This window comes from Mchenga conophoros, linkage group LG12, assembly GCF_057382185.1.
Source record: "Mchenga conophoros isolate Kocher_MC1m ecotype Shallow Benthic linkage group LG12, M_conophoros_male_GT1.1, whole genome shotgun sequence".
Classification (NCBI taxonomy): Eukaryota; Metazoa; Chordata; class Actinopteri; order Cichliformes; family Cichlidae; genus Mchenga; species Mchenga conophoros.
This window is the reverse complement of record NC_140537.1, coordinates 28395362-28410694: the sequence shown is the minus strand read 5'-3', so window position 1 is coordinate 28410694 and position 15333 is coordinate 28395362. Positions and strand designations below refer to the sequence as shown.

The window sequence follows — 15333 nt, the reverse complement described above, 5'->3', positions numbered from 1 at the left end:
AACAGTGTCTTTGGCACTGCTGTTTTAAATCTCAGCTCATCAAGCAGTTACTAAAGCAAGACTCAACATTCTTCTTTTAAAGTAAATCAATAGTTTATCCATTGTGTCCAAGCTGCCAGCACTGCAGAATAATAATAAAAAAGGCATTCAGCAACTGTAACAGTGAATAAATCAAAGAAGAAACTGGCTGTGCTTCCTATATGCTGCAAGTTAGATAAATATGAGAGGCAAGAGGGAGCTGAGCTAACACTGATGAGGACACCAGATGATTCCCATTACATCCATGTTAAACATAAACGAATTAACCGAAGTTTAAGTACTGCAGCATATACAGAGACGACTGCACATCACTCCAGGACAGCCAAAGTTTTTATATCTCTCAGCGAAATTCTTACATTTTTACAACCTGATTCTCCATTGTTAAAAATGTCTGGATTCTCTTAGTTTCACCTGAAGAAATTATACTGTATATGAACCTCAAACCAAATTCACTGTACCTGCGCAAAGTCACATAAAACTTTCTGCTATGTAGAAAAGGATTCGTTTTAGTCCAACATCAAATCCACAGAATGGGGTTAGATTCTGGATGTGGGTCAAACTGCTGTTTGAAAGCAGATATAATTTCATATAAACCTACTTTAGGGACTTGACAGACAGACCTAATAGTTCAGGCTCTGGGCAGGGTCCAAAGCCACAGCTGGCTGCTGTGGCCTCAATCATTCACACACCTCTGACCCATAAATTCTGGCTCAGTGAACATTACTGTCGGGCAGTGTGATCTGTGTTTAACATTAGTTAACTGGGGGAATAACAGAAGCAGGGTGTTCATATTGCCAACAAGTTACAAAAGCAAAAAGTAATTCGTCCTGCTGGAAAAGCTGTCTTTATTCCCGAGGCAGAGTAAGCAGTCAATCAGCTGTGACTTGAAAGGGGATGTTTTTTTTTTAAAAGAAAAGCAGAGCAGTATGCGGATCTATTTATGTAGGATTTCTGCTCGCTAAAAGTAAAGCTGAAGTGATGTGATATTCAGAGCATGTCCCTTAGTGAGAAGCAACCGTATACAGTAGCAATGCCTAAAGTAGCAGCAGCGAGAAAAACAGAGACCGAGAGAGACTCTATAGCAAAACAGACAAAGACAGCAGTCAGTGCCAGGTTTCCAGACCAGGGCAGTTAAACACAGAGAGTGACCCTTCAACCCATGCACACCCCTGGGAGAGGGAGACCGAGGTAGGCAGGATGAAGAGGAGGGGGAGGCAGCGCAGCCACAAGGCTTCTTTCTCAAGGTTCACTCCTTTTAGAAGCTGTAGGGCAAAACATAAAATTCAAGATAAACATACAATAACAATGATTAATCGTATAAACACCTAGGCTTGCTTATTATAATTATAAATGGATTATTTGTTCATGCTGTTCCTTCTTTTATGATGTAACTTGCTTTACAAGGACCACACTAAACAGCTGTCACTTTGATGAGAGCTGAAAGTAAAATAACAAGCCAAGTCTCAAAGAATCACAACAGGAGGTCTTATTACCTTATAAAAATAGGGGAGGCATTTATTTAACTTTAGTGTTCGGGACTTTTAAATCATTAGAACAATTGTCCACCAACATCCACAAAACCACTCTGAGTTATGACACCTGTGGTCAAACATCCCAATCCAAGCATCACAGGCCCATTGTATTTACAGGAAAAGGTGAAGCCAGAACGAGCCGTGCAACTCTCAGAGCAAAGAAATAAACGTCTGCCTGTGCGCACCTGAAATCACATTTCACTTTGCAGGTGTATTATTAGACCAGAAAAAAAGAGAAAGTCGAAATCGAGTAGAAGCAGTTCAGTTCAAAAAGTTGATGCAGTGCCACCGTTTCTGTTCCTCATTGAGAGAGCATGGGCCAGCAGTGTGTATAAAGCTAGCCTGTGTCAATCACAATTACAAAGCAATAACATAGATAATCTTGCAGAGGTTTATGGTGAAAGATGAGGAAAAGACAACTGGAGCTGAGCCATGACACAGCCGTGGCAGTAACATAATCTTTCCCCGTGTCTGTCTCTCTGATCCTAACTCCCTCTCTCTTTCTCGCTTCTCCCAACAAACACAGAATCACTTGTACATAAGCAACGGACTGTTTAACCACTCTGGTTTAATCATGCACTATTTTTAGCATTTAATTTAACTCTCCCATGACTAACAATGAAATAACAAATTTTTATGCCAGGATGAAGTATTAACCAGATTTTGGTTCCGTGCCTGATAATAAACCAATACTCAATTCAATCACAGTCACTCTTTCACTGACACCTAAACAACCAATTAGAGCTATCAAGTGCAGTTCCCTGAGGCTAGGGATATGACCGCACATATTAAACAGTGGGCCTCCCATTTGCACTGCAACCTAGCAGTCACATGAGGCCACGACTTCTCAGCAGGGTTTAGATGCACACAACAGTTTGAAGATGGCGAAAGCCCCAAACCACTCAATCAGCCTCGAGTGGACATCTGACATTCCCCAACATACTGTCAGGTATCAGGTTACATCACTGGTAAACATGCAGTTAGCTCTCTCTGACAGACTCGGTGCTGCAGTGGATGTCTGTGAGTAAGAGTGTGTAATGGGAAAAGTCTAATTTTAACTTTATTGTTCCACAGTGAATGGTGAAACATGCCTGCCAACAGGGCATTTAGAAGTTAAGTCCTGAGTTTGCCAGAAGAGCTGCCTAATCTGTGTTTAAAAAGTTAACATTTTTCACTTAAAAATGATTCCACATGTTTTTCCAAATCTTTTTTGTGTCTGTCAAACACTGCAGACATCAACATGTCAGAAATGTGTTTTAAGGACGTCAATGACAGTGAAGTGAAAAGTGAATTAAGATTTGTGGACACTCGCAGAACTATACCTGTCAAAGCGACAGAATAGCAAAACTACTTTTAAATATGGTTTTTAATGCTGCGTTACCTTTTTTCCCCATCTTCCGGCGCATCCTCATCTTGGGAAAAGAAGGCCAGGAGTAGTTGAAAGGGCAGTCGGAATCAGAGTCCATGAGTTACGATCTTATAGAAAATCTTCATCCGAACAGTTCGATGTGTGTGATGAATAAATGAGCAGTTACGTCTATTCCCACATGGCTGAACAGACTGCGGACTAGCTGTAGCACTCACTCTCCTTTTTTTTCCCGGAGCCCTGCTGCAGACACTCTGACACTTCAGGAGTGAGCCAGCATGTTCCCCTCTGTCTCCCCCAACCACCCCTCCCCCTAAACTACTCCCCTTCCCCCTCCACAGCTCTCAACCAACTGTCCAGCAGAGCCGGGGCTGAACTCTTTCTTTTTGAGTTTCCTCTCTGTCTGCTCTTCTTACATCTGAGCAAACTTTTAGGTAACTAAGTCAGTCTCTGCCTTCTTTGCTCATATACCACACACGGTCATGAGAAAGAGGGAGCGAGATATACACATGCTGACAGCAACAGAGGGAGGAGGGTATTGACAGCTGAAAGGAGGGACTGAGGAAGGGAGAGAAACAGTCAAATATAGGAATGACTTTAGAACCGGCAGCGAAGAGAAACATGAAGCCAGACTGCTTATTGAAAGTGAGTCTCAGACATGATAGAAATCATTAACCCTGTGAGTCCATAACTGTCTCGGAGAGATACCAGGCTGCATAGCTGAACACTACCCAGTTAAAAGCACTGGCAATTCATCCCAAATATGCCTAATGCCATCTGAAGAGAGTCCTTCTCAATCACTCCATTCTCTCGTTCTCTATATTTTAGCATGTCAAAGCCCAGCTGAGAGGGGAGGAGGGACTGCCAGGTTAGCAGCTTCTCCATGGAGACAGCACAGAGAGCTGCTGCTGTTTTCTTCATCCATGTTTCCTCCTCTTGCCAAACTGCAGGAGTACAGTGCTCCAATTGCATCAGCACAGATACAAGTGAAGATCAGCAAAAAGGATGGTAAAGAGGATTTACAAGACAAACTGGACAATGGCACTGTGAAAAGAGGTCAAGCATGGGTTTACAAATGCACATAAATGAAGGAATGTGAAAAACAGAGAGAGAAAAAGGAGATGAGATGGGTTTTGCAGGCAGAATATACGCGAAGAGTAGAAAAAGAGGTACACTGTGACTATAGAAAGTTTCTGTGTATGTGCATGGGGAGGGGTGATGGAGGGTGTTGGCACCGGGCTAGTGAACATTAATGCTGCCTTTGTGGGGTCTGTGTGAGGTTTAATCCTTTTTTCCATTCTCCAATTAGATCCCACAGTCGGGGTCGCAGACTCTTCTCTGCGCTCCTGGTGCTGCACTTATCGTTTGTTGACACCCTGCCAAACTATCCATATCATAAATCCCTTTCTCTCACAGTTTCCCCCCTATTACACACACACACATAAACACACACATAAACACACACTGCTTTAACACTCCTCTGCTCTCCTTTCCCTGGAGATCTCAACAAGCTGCTGGAAAACTGCATTCAGCAAAGCCCTGGCAACCCCCATTCAACCACAAACACCCCCTTTTTACTTCCCTATACCCCTGTCCCACTCAGAGCACTCTTCCCTACTGAATTCTTCCAATCAAATACACAAGTGAACACACACGCACACAGAAACTTCTTCCCTCTCCTCAACTGTGGAGGAGAGCAGCGCTCCTCGGGATGAAGTGGCCTTTGCTATTTGTTCGCTAAACTCACATTAAAATGCTGACCTGGAAGGATGTGATGGGGAATGGTATGTGTATTTGTCTGTATGTAGGCATTTGGGTGCAAGAGTGTGTTTTGGGTGGGGTATTTAAATATCGGGGGCATTAGGAAGGCAGAGATGGGAGAATGTGTGACTGAAGAAGACAAACAGTCCTTTATCCCTCTCAAAAAAATCCAAATTATCATATGAATCTTGAAAAGAGTAAAACCTTAAAAAAAAAAAAAAAAGTTTTCTATGTACATACAGTCATGTCAAATAAGTTACAGTAATCTGAAATGGAGACAGGAAAGATGACATCAAGAAGATAGGGGAAAGATGACAGCTACATTCGAAATTCCTCATCCCTAGCTGAAGCGCTGGATACACAAGTTCTGTCTGTGTACTCGATGACGCAGTCGCTCAACGTATGCAGCCATATTGTTAGTGTTAACAAACAGACCAGAATCACAATATAAGCTTCACTACTTCACTAAAAAATGTAAAAACCTTCTAGCCACTCACGATACCTGACAGGCCTGGAATGTTTACTGAAGAATTTAAATTCTTTAAGGGTCAAATGAGCACCTTTATCCCAGAAGAATGGCATGTATGAAACCTGAGTCATTTCCAGTCTGAGCTGTGTTCATTCAAACATAACCCACTGAGGGGAAACTTGTGCAAAACATCATTCAAGTGACCAATATTATTTGATCTGAGCCACAGAAGGTGATTTAAGGGGTCAAAAGAGGGCAGAGGGAGGCAGACATCACAGGCTACACGAAAATGATGAAGAGCTTCCACTCAGCTAACAAACACAGAGAAACATGCACACAGAGGACAAAATGGCTTAACCATTTAGCATGAAAAACTACACTCACCACAGGATGCTAAGATTACAGATGTTCAGTGCCAAGTGTTATAAAGTCTGAAGCCTCGGCTTGTCACCACAGCATTCTTACACTGAGGCATCAGTCTGGTCTGCAGTAATACCAGCCAATTATTAACCCACAGGATGTTCCCACTCTCAAATCCTTCCTCTTGCAATCCAGGAGTACATCAGAGTGAAGCCACCTTCAGCCATTTAGTCAGGAATTGGCTTGGTTTGTTTCTGGTCTCCTGTCACTACTGGCAGAAGCAGGATGACTCAGGATGAAGTGTTCATTAAAAAAGAAAAAAATCCTGCTCGGTTCAACAATAACTGTAAACACAGAGTGACACGACTAAAAAAAACTTCAGGGAGAGGGGGGCAAGACAAGCCAGGGGCCTGAAATGTGATCCTATAGTCAGCGGGGACAGTCGGCAGCCATAGATGATGGTTAGAGTTCCAAGTTCTGTTCAGGAAAGGAAATGTTTCCTGCAGTTTGAACTCACTCAATAATTTGAAGCTACTTGGATAACTTCCTATGAACATAACAGCACCTAAAACAACAGTGATCGATTCCCGTCTGCACAAAAGTTGATGTACCACAAACTCTACAATTAAAACCACAGCTAAAAACGGACTTCTAAAAAAACAAAATTACTTTGAAAGAAAATCTTACCAGAGTCAGACTGTGAAGGCTCGTCTTCTTCGTCCTCCTCATTCAGACAGAACATCAGCGGCTCCTCGTATACTTCGGAGTAGAAACTGGGAACCTTTAACGAAACAGCATGCACATTTCCAGCATACCACAAAAACCGAAAAAAACGAGTAGAACTAAGTAAAAAAACACCAGTGTTTGGCGAGTGCCTAGGTGTGTGAGACAGATCAATTAGTTAACCATCTGTAACACATTAAACTGTTCCTACTGGATGACAAGAATCATGTGCACACACCACACCTCTCAAAACACGAAACACACACTTGACCGCTCACAAAGTCAGCTATTCAGTGGTGTGTGCAAGGTGCCAAATCCAGCACCTTGACAATAAGAGTGAAAAAAAACAAACAACAACTGTGGAGCATTGAGAAGCAGACAATGCTCCACAGTTATTGTAGCAGTGCTTGCCACTAGCTGGTACAGATGTTCATGGAAAGTGAATAAGTGTGTTTAAAATGCCACCTGTAATAACATATTCAGGAAAATTGGAAGGAAGCCTCTTGTTGCACGGAATTTGTCAAGAATATTCGGATCATATTGTAATCCATAGACTTGTACGCATGTGAATCCTTATAAAAATGTTTTACTGCCGTGCGTTAAATACTTACATTCTCTTCAACGGCAGAGTTTTCTCCATTTATGTTAGGATACAGTGCTGAAAAAAAAGACAACATTTTCAGACACAGCCATCAAACTTCAAAAGAAACACAAGTAAGCACAGATGCTTGCCAGTTTTTAATGATCCCACGTAAACGCAGGTTTTTGTTTTCTTTTCATAAACCTGGGGGATTTATTTATTTTTACTGTGTGGCCTTGATCTCCATTTTCATTTAATTACCATGTTCATCCTAGATCAAAGGGCACGGTGTATGATGGCTTACCAGTAACAAGGCAGAAATACATGGAAATTAGTGTTTGGGTGGTTTGATTAGTGGCCTTGGGTGATGTTGAAAAATGAAGGCAGGATATGTAGCAGAAGTGGCCCATAAAAGATAGATAGGCTGGAACAGAGTTTCAGAGAGAAGAGAAAAAGTAGTGCCAGAGCTTGAGAGACAAAGACAGAGGGACAAAAAAGAGAAGGATGAAATATTTCAAAAATAAAAACAAAACTAGCTCAGATACTGTCAAAGATACTGTCAATCACACTAGTGATGTGGCTTGGGATCTCAGTGGAATATGCCAAATACTAGTGGGTAAACTGCTTTAAAATTCCCTACTTAATGTCCACAGGCCTCATGTAGGGAATTTTTATAAGAATTTTTATGCCATGCTGAGTTTTCCTGTAGCACCAGGAACAGGTCAAAGTTTTTATTCATCTATTTAAATATCCTTAAATATCCACATTTAAAAACAAGGCCTACATCAGATTTGAAGGACTCTTTATTTTACTGAGCTTCCTTTATATCTGCTTGATGAAGTAGTAAATCCATCCTCTACTCTTTATCCAAATCTACCACTGGAAGGAATGATTAAGCAGACTTGCCCAAAACTTCCCACATTTTATTTTATAAACAAAATATCTTCAACTACCTTGTTTTTTAAATGATTATGTTTGATGAGAAATACTTTTAAGCAGAAAGTTTTGAAGTAGACTGTTGTTATTGTTTTTAATTATTTCCCTGATAACTGACTAACGATTGATCATCTATTCAGCAAAGAAATGACAAACCACCACCTTCATACAGTTGACTTGTTTTTTGCCATATCTTTGCAGTACCCACAAAGCCCAGATGAGGGCAGTCAATTTCTACTGAAGTCTGCATGACACCACAGTGTGTAGATTCAATACAGTGAAAAATAGCAAATCATCTCAACATGAAAGAGGAGAGCTAAGACTGCATGGTTTAGTTTAATCAGGCCTCCAAATCCCACAAATCAGACAGATTGAATGTGTATGATACCACTGTCTGCAGGATCATCCACTAGTTCTTCCTTCCCTAAGATCGTCTCCACCCGCTCCCTCCTTAGTGCTTTGATCTGTAGGAGAAAAAGCAGCATTTAAATCAAAAGATTCGAGAAAGTATTGTATTTATGGGTTTTGATTTTTCTGTTTAGTTAGTTGCACACCTGCTACCTAACCTTAATTTAATAGTACCTTTAAGAACCTTGAACAAAAAAAAAAAAAACATCCTCAACAAAAGCTTAATCTGTAATTTTTTTTGTTTTGCTTTTATATAATTGTAATCAACTACCTTTTTCTAATTTATTCTTGTGTTTACAAATATCACCTTTACAATCTTTACGACCATCATAATATTGTTCTGCTCACCCCTCTGAGGAAGTCCTCATCTCTCAGTCGCTCTCTGAGAAGCAGGATGTCAGCATGTCGGCTCTCCTCCGAGCTCCACCTCAGGTTTTGTCTGACAGTCAGAGTCAGGTTCCCCATGTCATGACAGAACCTAAGCAGGCGAGATCTGTCTGCCCACACCTGGGAAAGACCAGCGGGAGGTGTAGCTAGTGGATTGGGTGGGCTGCAAAACAACAGAAAAAAATATTAGGCATTAGGGTTGATATTTCGAATACTGTTTTTACTATTTTCCCCAAACTTCTTTAACATATTGCATATCACATTTACTGTCATTAAGTGCATATGATCTGGTCTTGTAGGCAAAATAAATTAACCTGTAAGGGTGTGGATCCAGTTAGAGGTGGAGTTTTCAGGTAACACAAACAGGTGACATATAATAACAAAATGCACTTCATCACTTCAATATAATCACAGTATTTTGGTAATTTAGAAATGGATGGATAGGATAATAGCAAACATAAAACTGGGTTGTGTATATAGTTGAAGGAAAGTTTTCCCTTAGTGTGGAGCTGTCATGGTTCTGGGTCCGTTGGACCCAGCAATTGAGTTCATTATGTTTTCGTTTACTTTGGCATCATGGATTATTCTTCATGTTTCTCTGGTACTTTGTGTTTCAGTTATCTTGGTGTTTTGTTTTCTCATTCTCTTGTTGTGATGATGATGATGTTTATTATTAGAGTTTCATGTTTCTGTTATCCATGTTTTAGGAATTGTGGTTTCATGTATTATTTTCTGTCCGTGTCTTTTAGTAGTGTTTCCTGTTTTATTGTGGAAGTCGTTGTCTTAGGTTAGTGTGTGCAGCTTTGTTCCCCCCTGTCTCGTTAGCCCTGATCTCTCCCAGCTTTGTTTCCCTCCTGTTGCCCATTTCCTCATTACTACCCTGTGTATATAAGCCCTGTGTTTTCCCATGCTCTGTGTCGCGTCGTACCCTCAGAATTTTATCACCAGCAATAAAGCTAAGGTTCTCAGTTTCAATTCAGTCTCAGAGTCTCGCATTTGGATCCTCCTCTCCATCCGCCTGCACACAGAGCCCTGACAGGAGCACAGGAAACTTCTACCCTGAATACACAATGTTTTATCAAAACAGTCATTCATTTGTCAGAGTCTCTCCTGGAAGCACCTCGTTAAAGTTTATAATCTTACTTGGAGAGCAGCTCCAACAGTTCAGTGTTGCCTGCTGTCTGTGCCAGCTGCAGCGGCGTGACTCCATTTTCGTTTGGCAGATTGACAGCCATCAAACCCCCAGGCTGGCAAAGCAACAGCTCTGCAAGTCGACACATACCCCATCGAACAGCTAGGTGGAGGGGAGACTCTCTGGGACAGTGCTCTGGAGAATAGGGAGAAAAATATATTACAATTTTAAAAAATGACATCTCTGAAGACATGAAAGAATGCAGCGGGATCCAAGACAACTGCTTAACCAGGAGGAAACTAGCATGTCAGAAATCTGGATAACCGTCTAATTAGGATAACTATCTGAACTGTCACTAACTGATTTCTATTCTTACACAGCACTGGATCCCTCTGGTCCACTGACCTATTTTAAGGCAACAGAAGCCTTTTAACAAGATCGTGACAACAGACAGTCTACAAATGTGACGACTTCTTAGATTTGTGTCTGCCATTTAATGCAGTCCGACAAGATTTCTATCTGTACCAGATAAAACTGCTCCAGCCGAAAAACATTTTACTCTCTAACAAGTTTTTTTTTTATCTTATTACTATACCTTAAAAGAGAGAATAAGTTTACATTAAAGTACGTTAGTTAACTCCGATATAAATTACAAATGCTGTCTGAAAAGAATAAATTGCAGGAAAAATATACAAATATAACAGAAGCAACACTTGGTATCACTTAAAATTGTCATCTCATCATAAAAATGGTATTTTTTTTTTTTTTTTACATTGTGATACCATACAGTTTGCCCTTTTTACTGTAATGGGTAGCTGTGTAAAGATTAAGAAATACCCGCAGGATGATGAGAAATGAGTCAAGCTCTGTGCAAGAGCACTTAAACTTCAAATAATTCAGGACTGTATCACCTTTTCAGAATCACAATATTTCTAAGCTGACAACTAGGGTATTTCCCTTTACAGAGGATAAAACATACTTTAGAGAAACTAAACTGAAACTTCAGTCCCAAAAGTAGAAATAAAGAGAATACACCTGTGACTTCCAGTTATACTAACTAAAGAAAAGGTTTTTATAAAAGAATCAGAATGGTCCCATGTTTAGTTTTTCTCTTCCTTTTATACTTTGATGTTTCTATCACGATGCATAAGTGCATCATGGATTTACATGGGTTCACACTGAAATAAATTACCAGCGAAAGTAAAACAAAAAATAATTATTTCAAGATTTTATACTTTTAAAAGAAGAAATAGTAAAAACAATAACTAAAAATATCAGTTTTTATATACTTGTAGAAGTAATGAGAATGAGTCACAGTACAACTAATTAGGCTGCTGTGAGCTTCCTCCTGAAATAATGCCAAAGACGGTGCATGATGTGAAGAATCTAGCTTCATAAAACAGACAAGCGCTTCGTACTTAGCATAAGGCTTACCAATTGAAATCTTGAGTTTTTGTGACAGCTCATTCAGTATGAAGAACATTGCATAACAACCTCTGTGGAGAGAGTCCAAGAAAAAAAAATGTCCTGGCTTGCTGTTCAGCACATTGCTGCAAGATTAAACTTTGCTAATGAACATGAAAAGGTGCCTGACGAATACTGGGTGAGATACATTTTTACAGCTCTGACTGGGTGCAGCATGAACTTGGCCAGGACTACCAGAGTAAATACACACAGAAGAACCATGAGCTGACTGTTGTTATGAATTGGTGCTATAAATACAATATAAAAATAAAACTGACTTGAATTGAAAAGTTGAAATAATGAGGCACAGAGGTGACAGTGTGGCGAGTGCAAAAGATGTCAGGAGATGACTTATAGATGGAGCCATTAATGTCTGAAAATTAACCAGAATGCTTCCTGAAAAAATGACTCCTAATCTCCAGAAACCTGTCAGGAGAGGAGTACTAGGCTTTATCCTCTGACAAAAATCCAAAGTTCAATGACTGAATCAGTAAAGATTTTGAAGACTTGCTCAAGTGTGTTGCCACCTAAATCCAATAATAACATGTGAAGAGAAAGGCAGAACAAAACAACCTAAGAAAGAACAGCTGAAAAAGAATGACAGAATCTCTCTCCAAAAATGTGCAACACTGGCATCCATGCCAGGATTTAGTGCATATTTGAAAAGTAGGGTGGACAGAAGACATACTGTAAAAATAAAAATGCAAATGTCATGAAAGCTGCACTGACTACTACTGACTGTACTGACTTCCTACTGTGCAGCTTCTATTTTTAATATAATGAATACAGCCATGTGAAGAACAAACAGCTTTCCATGCAGTCCTGTGAAAGACTAAGGCCACACTTGTTGCTTCCATAAGAACTAAGAGAGTGTGTAACAGTCAGGTGTGACTGATAAAATGCACTTCATTAACTGATCATCAGCAACTGTGAACAACAACAGACGTTTTGGCATTTTGCAGGTCCGGAGCATTGAAATGCACGTTAATACAACGCTACAATTTTTCTAGTATGCTCAGTTTAAGAAATGTTCTCAGGAAGAACATGATTACCTCCAGTGTCATCTTTTGTCTTTGTGACAGTAACAAGGATTTGTTAAGATGTTCCAGTGCTTTAAATTTTTATTGAAAGCACTGCATGCAAACAGTGAGTACTTAAGAGATTCGGGGATTGATCATTGAGCTGTATTAAGCATCGGCAATAGAATGATGTCATAAGCAGTGTTATCAAATTAACTGCAGACATTTAGAGAGAGACGTTGCAATGAAACAGACTGCCATAACTATATTACAGCTAAATCTAGTTTGTTATTTATGTAGGTGGCCCTACACAAACACTCAGATCATACAAACAGATGGTGGCATCTAGTAAACTTGGTGGTCAGCACACACACAGGCCACACGCAAACACACAAACACATGCTCGCTCAGATTTATTGAGCTCTGCCTAGGGCTACTTCCAGATGGAAAGGCTCTATTAACCACATTACATGCTGCTTAATTGGCTTTGATGAATTTAACAGAGGAACACGTTGGACCATGTTCACTTCCGATTTCAGCCTGGTGAGCATGGAAAATGGGAATAATGGCTGGGGAGAAGGTGGGCAGAGGGGTTGCAGAGTTGAAGAGTTCAACCTCCTGGTATAGTTACCAGGACAGTGCTGAGTGATGCATTATGACAAAGGCCGTCAGCTACATTTCTAATCTATAGCTGTCCTCTTTTTTGTTTTTTTGTATGAATAAACGTGTACATAATTAAATATATTATCCTTGTCTGTAAATCCACTCTTTAATTAAAACCCCTCCCTCTAACATGACATTTTCCAAGCTACAACTTTGTTTGGATAAACAGAGTGTACCATTTTAAGAATTTTCAATTTTTTGTATTTTTAAATACATTTTTTCATGAAATAAAAACTGCATTTTATGTGTCTTTGATAAGCATAACTGTGTAGGAATCCCTGTTCTACAAGATAAGACAGTGCAGCTCTCACCGTCTCCACTGTGGCTCCCGAGTACATTCCAGTTTGGGGGGATATCGAGGTTAGCCATAGCCAGGGCCACTCGGTGATCCATAGCCCAATGGGAGCTCTGCTGGCCCAGGTTGAAGAGGCTGCTCAGCTCGTTGTGATCCGTGGAGTTCAGACAATGTCCATGGATTACCAGGTGCTCTGCGAGGTCCTGTAAGGGTGCCAGTTGTGAATAAGATACAATCAGGTGTAACTGAAGAGCTCTACAAAACATTATTTTCACTGCTGCCTTTGTATTGGAGCGTTTCCCATTCCAATACAAAAATGTCAGTAGAATTCTTATCAATTATATATGAACTAAAAAGCACGTGCACAAGAAAAAACTGTATTAACATGTAATTTTTACCACAAGCACACTTTTTTTGGCTTTTCTTACCTGAGCATCATCATGAACATACTCTAATGAAGCCTCGCCTACCCAGGTGAGAGGTATAGTTTCAGAGCACAGGTATGCCTGGACAGAAACCATCTCTGCCAGATTATGGCCTAAGCAAGCACAACAAAAGTTATATTTAACATCAGTTAAATAAACAATATCTTTTTATATGGTGGAACAAAAAACTCCAAAAGTTACAGATTTTTTTGTTCAAACTGTGTTTAATAAACAGAAATAGAAGCCCAAAAGGGTGAAAGGAAATCTATCAAAAGGATTTATGGTTTGTGAGAAATGAGTCAACACTACAAAAACACACTATGGTTACAGGGCTTTAAGAATGCCTCCAAGCCCTTGGATATGTTTGAGTATCAGCTTTTCTTTTTGGATGCTAACAAAGGCACTTTTTGTTTTCTGCATTTCTGCATTGAGTTAGTATGTTTGAGAGTGCAAAGCCTGCAGGACTGCCTGTTGTTTGAGTCAACCTACACAGAGGCTCAGTAATAATGACATATTGTTCATGGAGCTGTTTCACTCCTATGTGGAAGCTGCTAAGATTCTGCACCCTGTCAGACCTCAAGCCACTGTAGGGACATGTTTATGTGTAAGCCAAATTCAAATACATACTTCTTTTAGGTATTCTGATATATAATCGGAAGTGAAAAAGTGGAAAAACATGGGATTGCTAGAATATACTAATGTTTGACGATGGCTTCGTAAAATACCAAAATACGGCATTAGACATGAGAACATAAAATATTGTGCAAAAATCCTAAAGCACCCGTCATTTCTTTACATTTTGCTTCCAAAGAGCCAAACTTTCATGTAATTTTTATGAGTTTTCTTTAAGCAATAGCTTCAGGATATCCAAATAAGTCAAGGACAAAAGAAGTGGAAGGCCTAAAAAACAAACAAACATTAAAATGGAGGAACACTATCTGAAAACCATGTTAAGAAATAGGAAGAAAAAAAATTGAGCAAAGTTGTGACACAGGATCCGAGAGAAGCATCTTGTTATTCAGTTGATCTAAGAAACCATCCGAAGGTACTGAAACAGTGAGGAAACTATATTTCCATGTATGTTCGCTGTATGTATTTCTAATTTTCCTAGGAAAATACAAAGAAATAGAGGGTGATTTAAGACTTTTACACAGTCTTAAATCACTGTGTAATTTACATCAGAAAGTCATAAACATACCGGGCACAATAAAGCAGAGCATGACATCACTGTGAGCCCTGGTGACATGGATCAGTGTGGATCCTTCCAAAACAATGTAAACCTCTGCATCTTCTGGCGCAGAGTCAAAACCATCCAGCAATGCAAATACCTTTGCTTCGCCCTGGGATAAATGAAGGTGGAAGAGGTCGAGAGGAAAAACAAAGAAGAAAGACGCTACCGATCAAAAAAATACATCTATTGTTAAGTATACAGGCTCATTTTAGAGCAAGACTTTATTCTGATTCTGATGTTCTAGATTTCTGTAAAGTACACAAAATCCCCTGATAGCATTCCTCTCGAGGGTACAATAAACCATCCCTCCTCAATAAAAACAGGAATGCCTTAGCGCCTCCTCAAAGACCTGTCCTGATCCAGACAGGCTACAAGACTTTAGATTTCTCATTTAAGGCAAAAGAAAGAATGATACAAATAAAAATAATAAATAATAATAATAATAATAAATAAATAAATCGACTAGTACACATCTAAAAATAAGACATCCTATAACTGTTCTGTTAATTATATTAAAACAATACAAGTCTTTAAGGATCCCAG

The 15333-nt window shown here is 39.8% G+C and overlaps 1 protein-coding gene across 4 annotated transcripts in view; it reads right to left on the bottom strand.

Moving 5' to 3' along the window:
- LOC146562831 (rho guanine nucleotide exchange factor 28-like) overlaps window positions 1-15333 on the bottom strand; it is a 44937-nt gene that overhangs the window by 24158 nt on the left and 5446 nt on the right. For 3 of the 4 annotated variants that reach the window (XM_085295038.1, XM_085295040.1, XM_085295041.1), the window contains 8 exons: window positions 14758-14899; window positions 13563-13672; window positions 13151-13337; window positions 9705-9888; window positions 8523-8724; window positions 8155-8230; window positions 6862-6908; window positions 6215-6308 (listed from right to left, as the gene is read on the bottom strand). In XM_085295038.1, the coding sequence (XP_085151164.1) occupies window positions 6215-6308; window positions 6862-6908; window positions 8155-8230; window positions 8523-8724; window positions 9705-9888; window positions 13151-13337; window positions 13563-13672; window positions 14758-14899 (1042 nt within the window). Of the gene's footprint in view, window positions 1-2952; window positions 3217-6214; window positions 6309-6861; window positions 6909-8154; window positions 8231-8522; window positions 8725-9704; window positions 9889-13150; window positions 13338-13562; window positions 13673-14757; window positions 14900-15333 lie in introns of those variants that run through there. The other variant, XM_085295042.1, reaches the window with a different exon arrangement.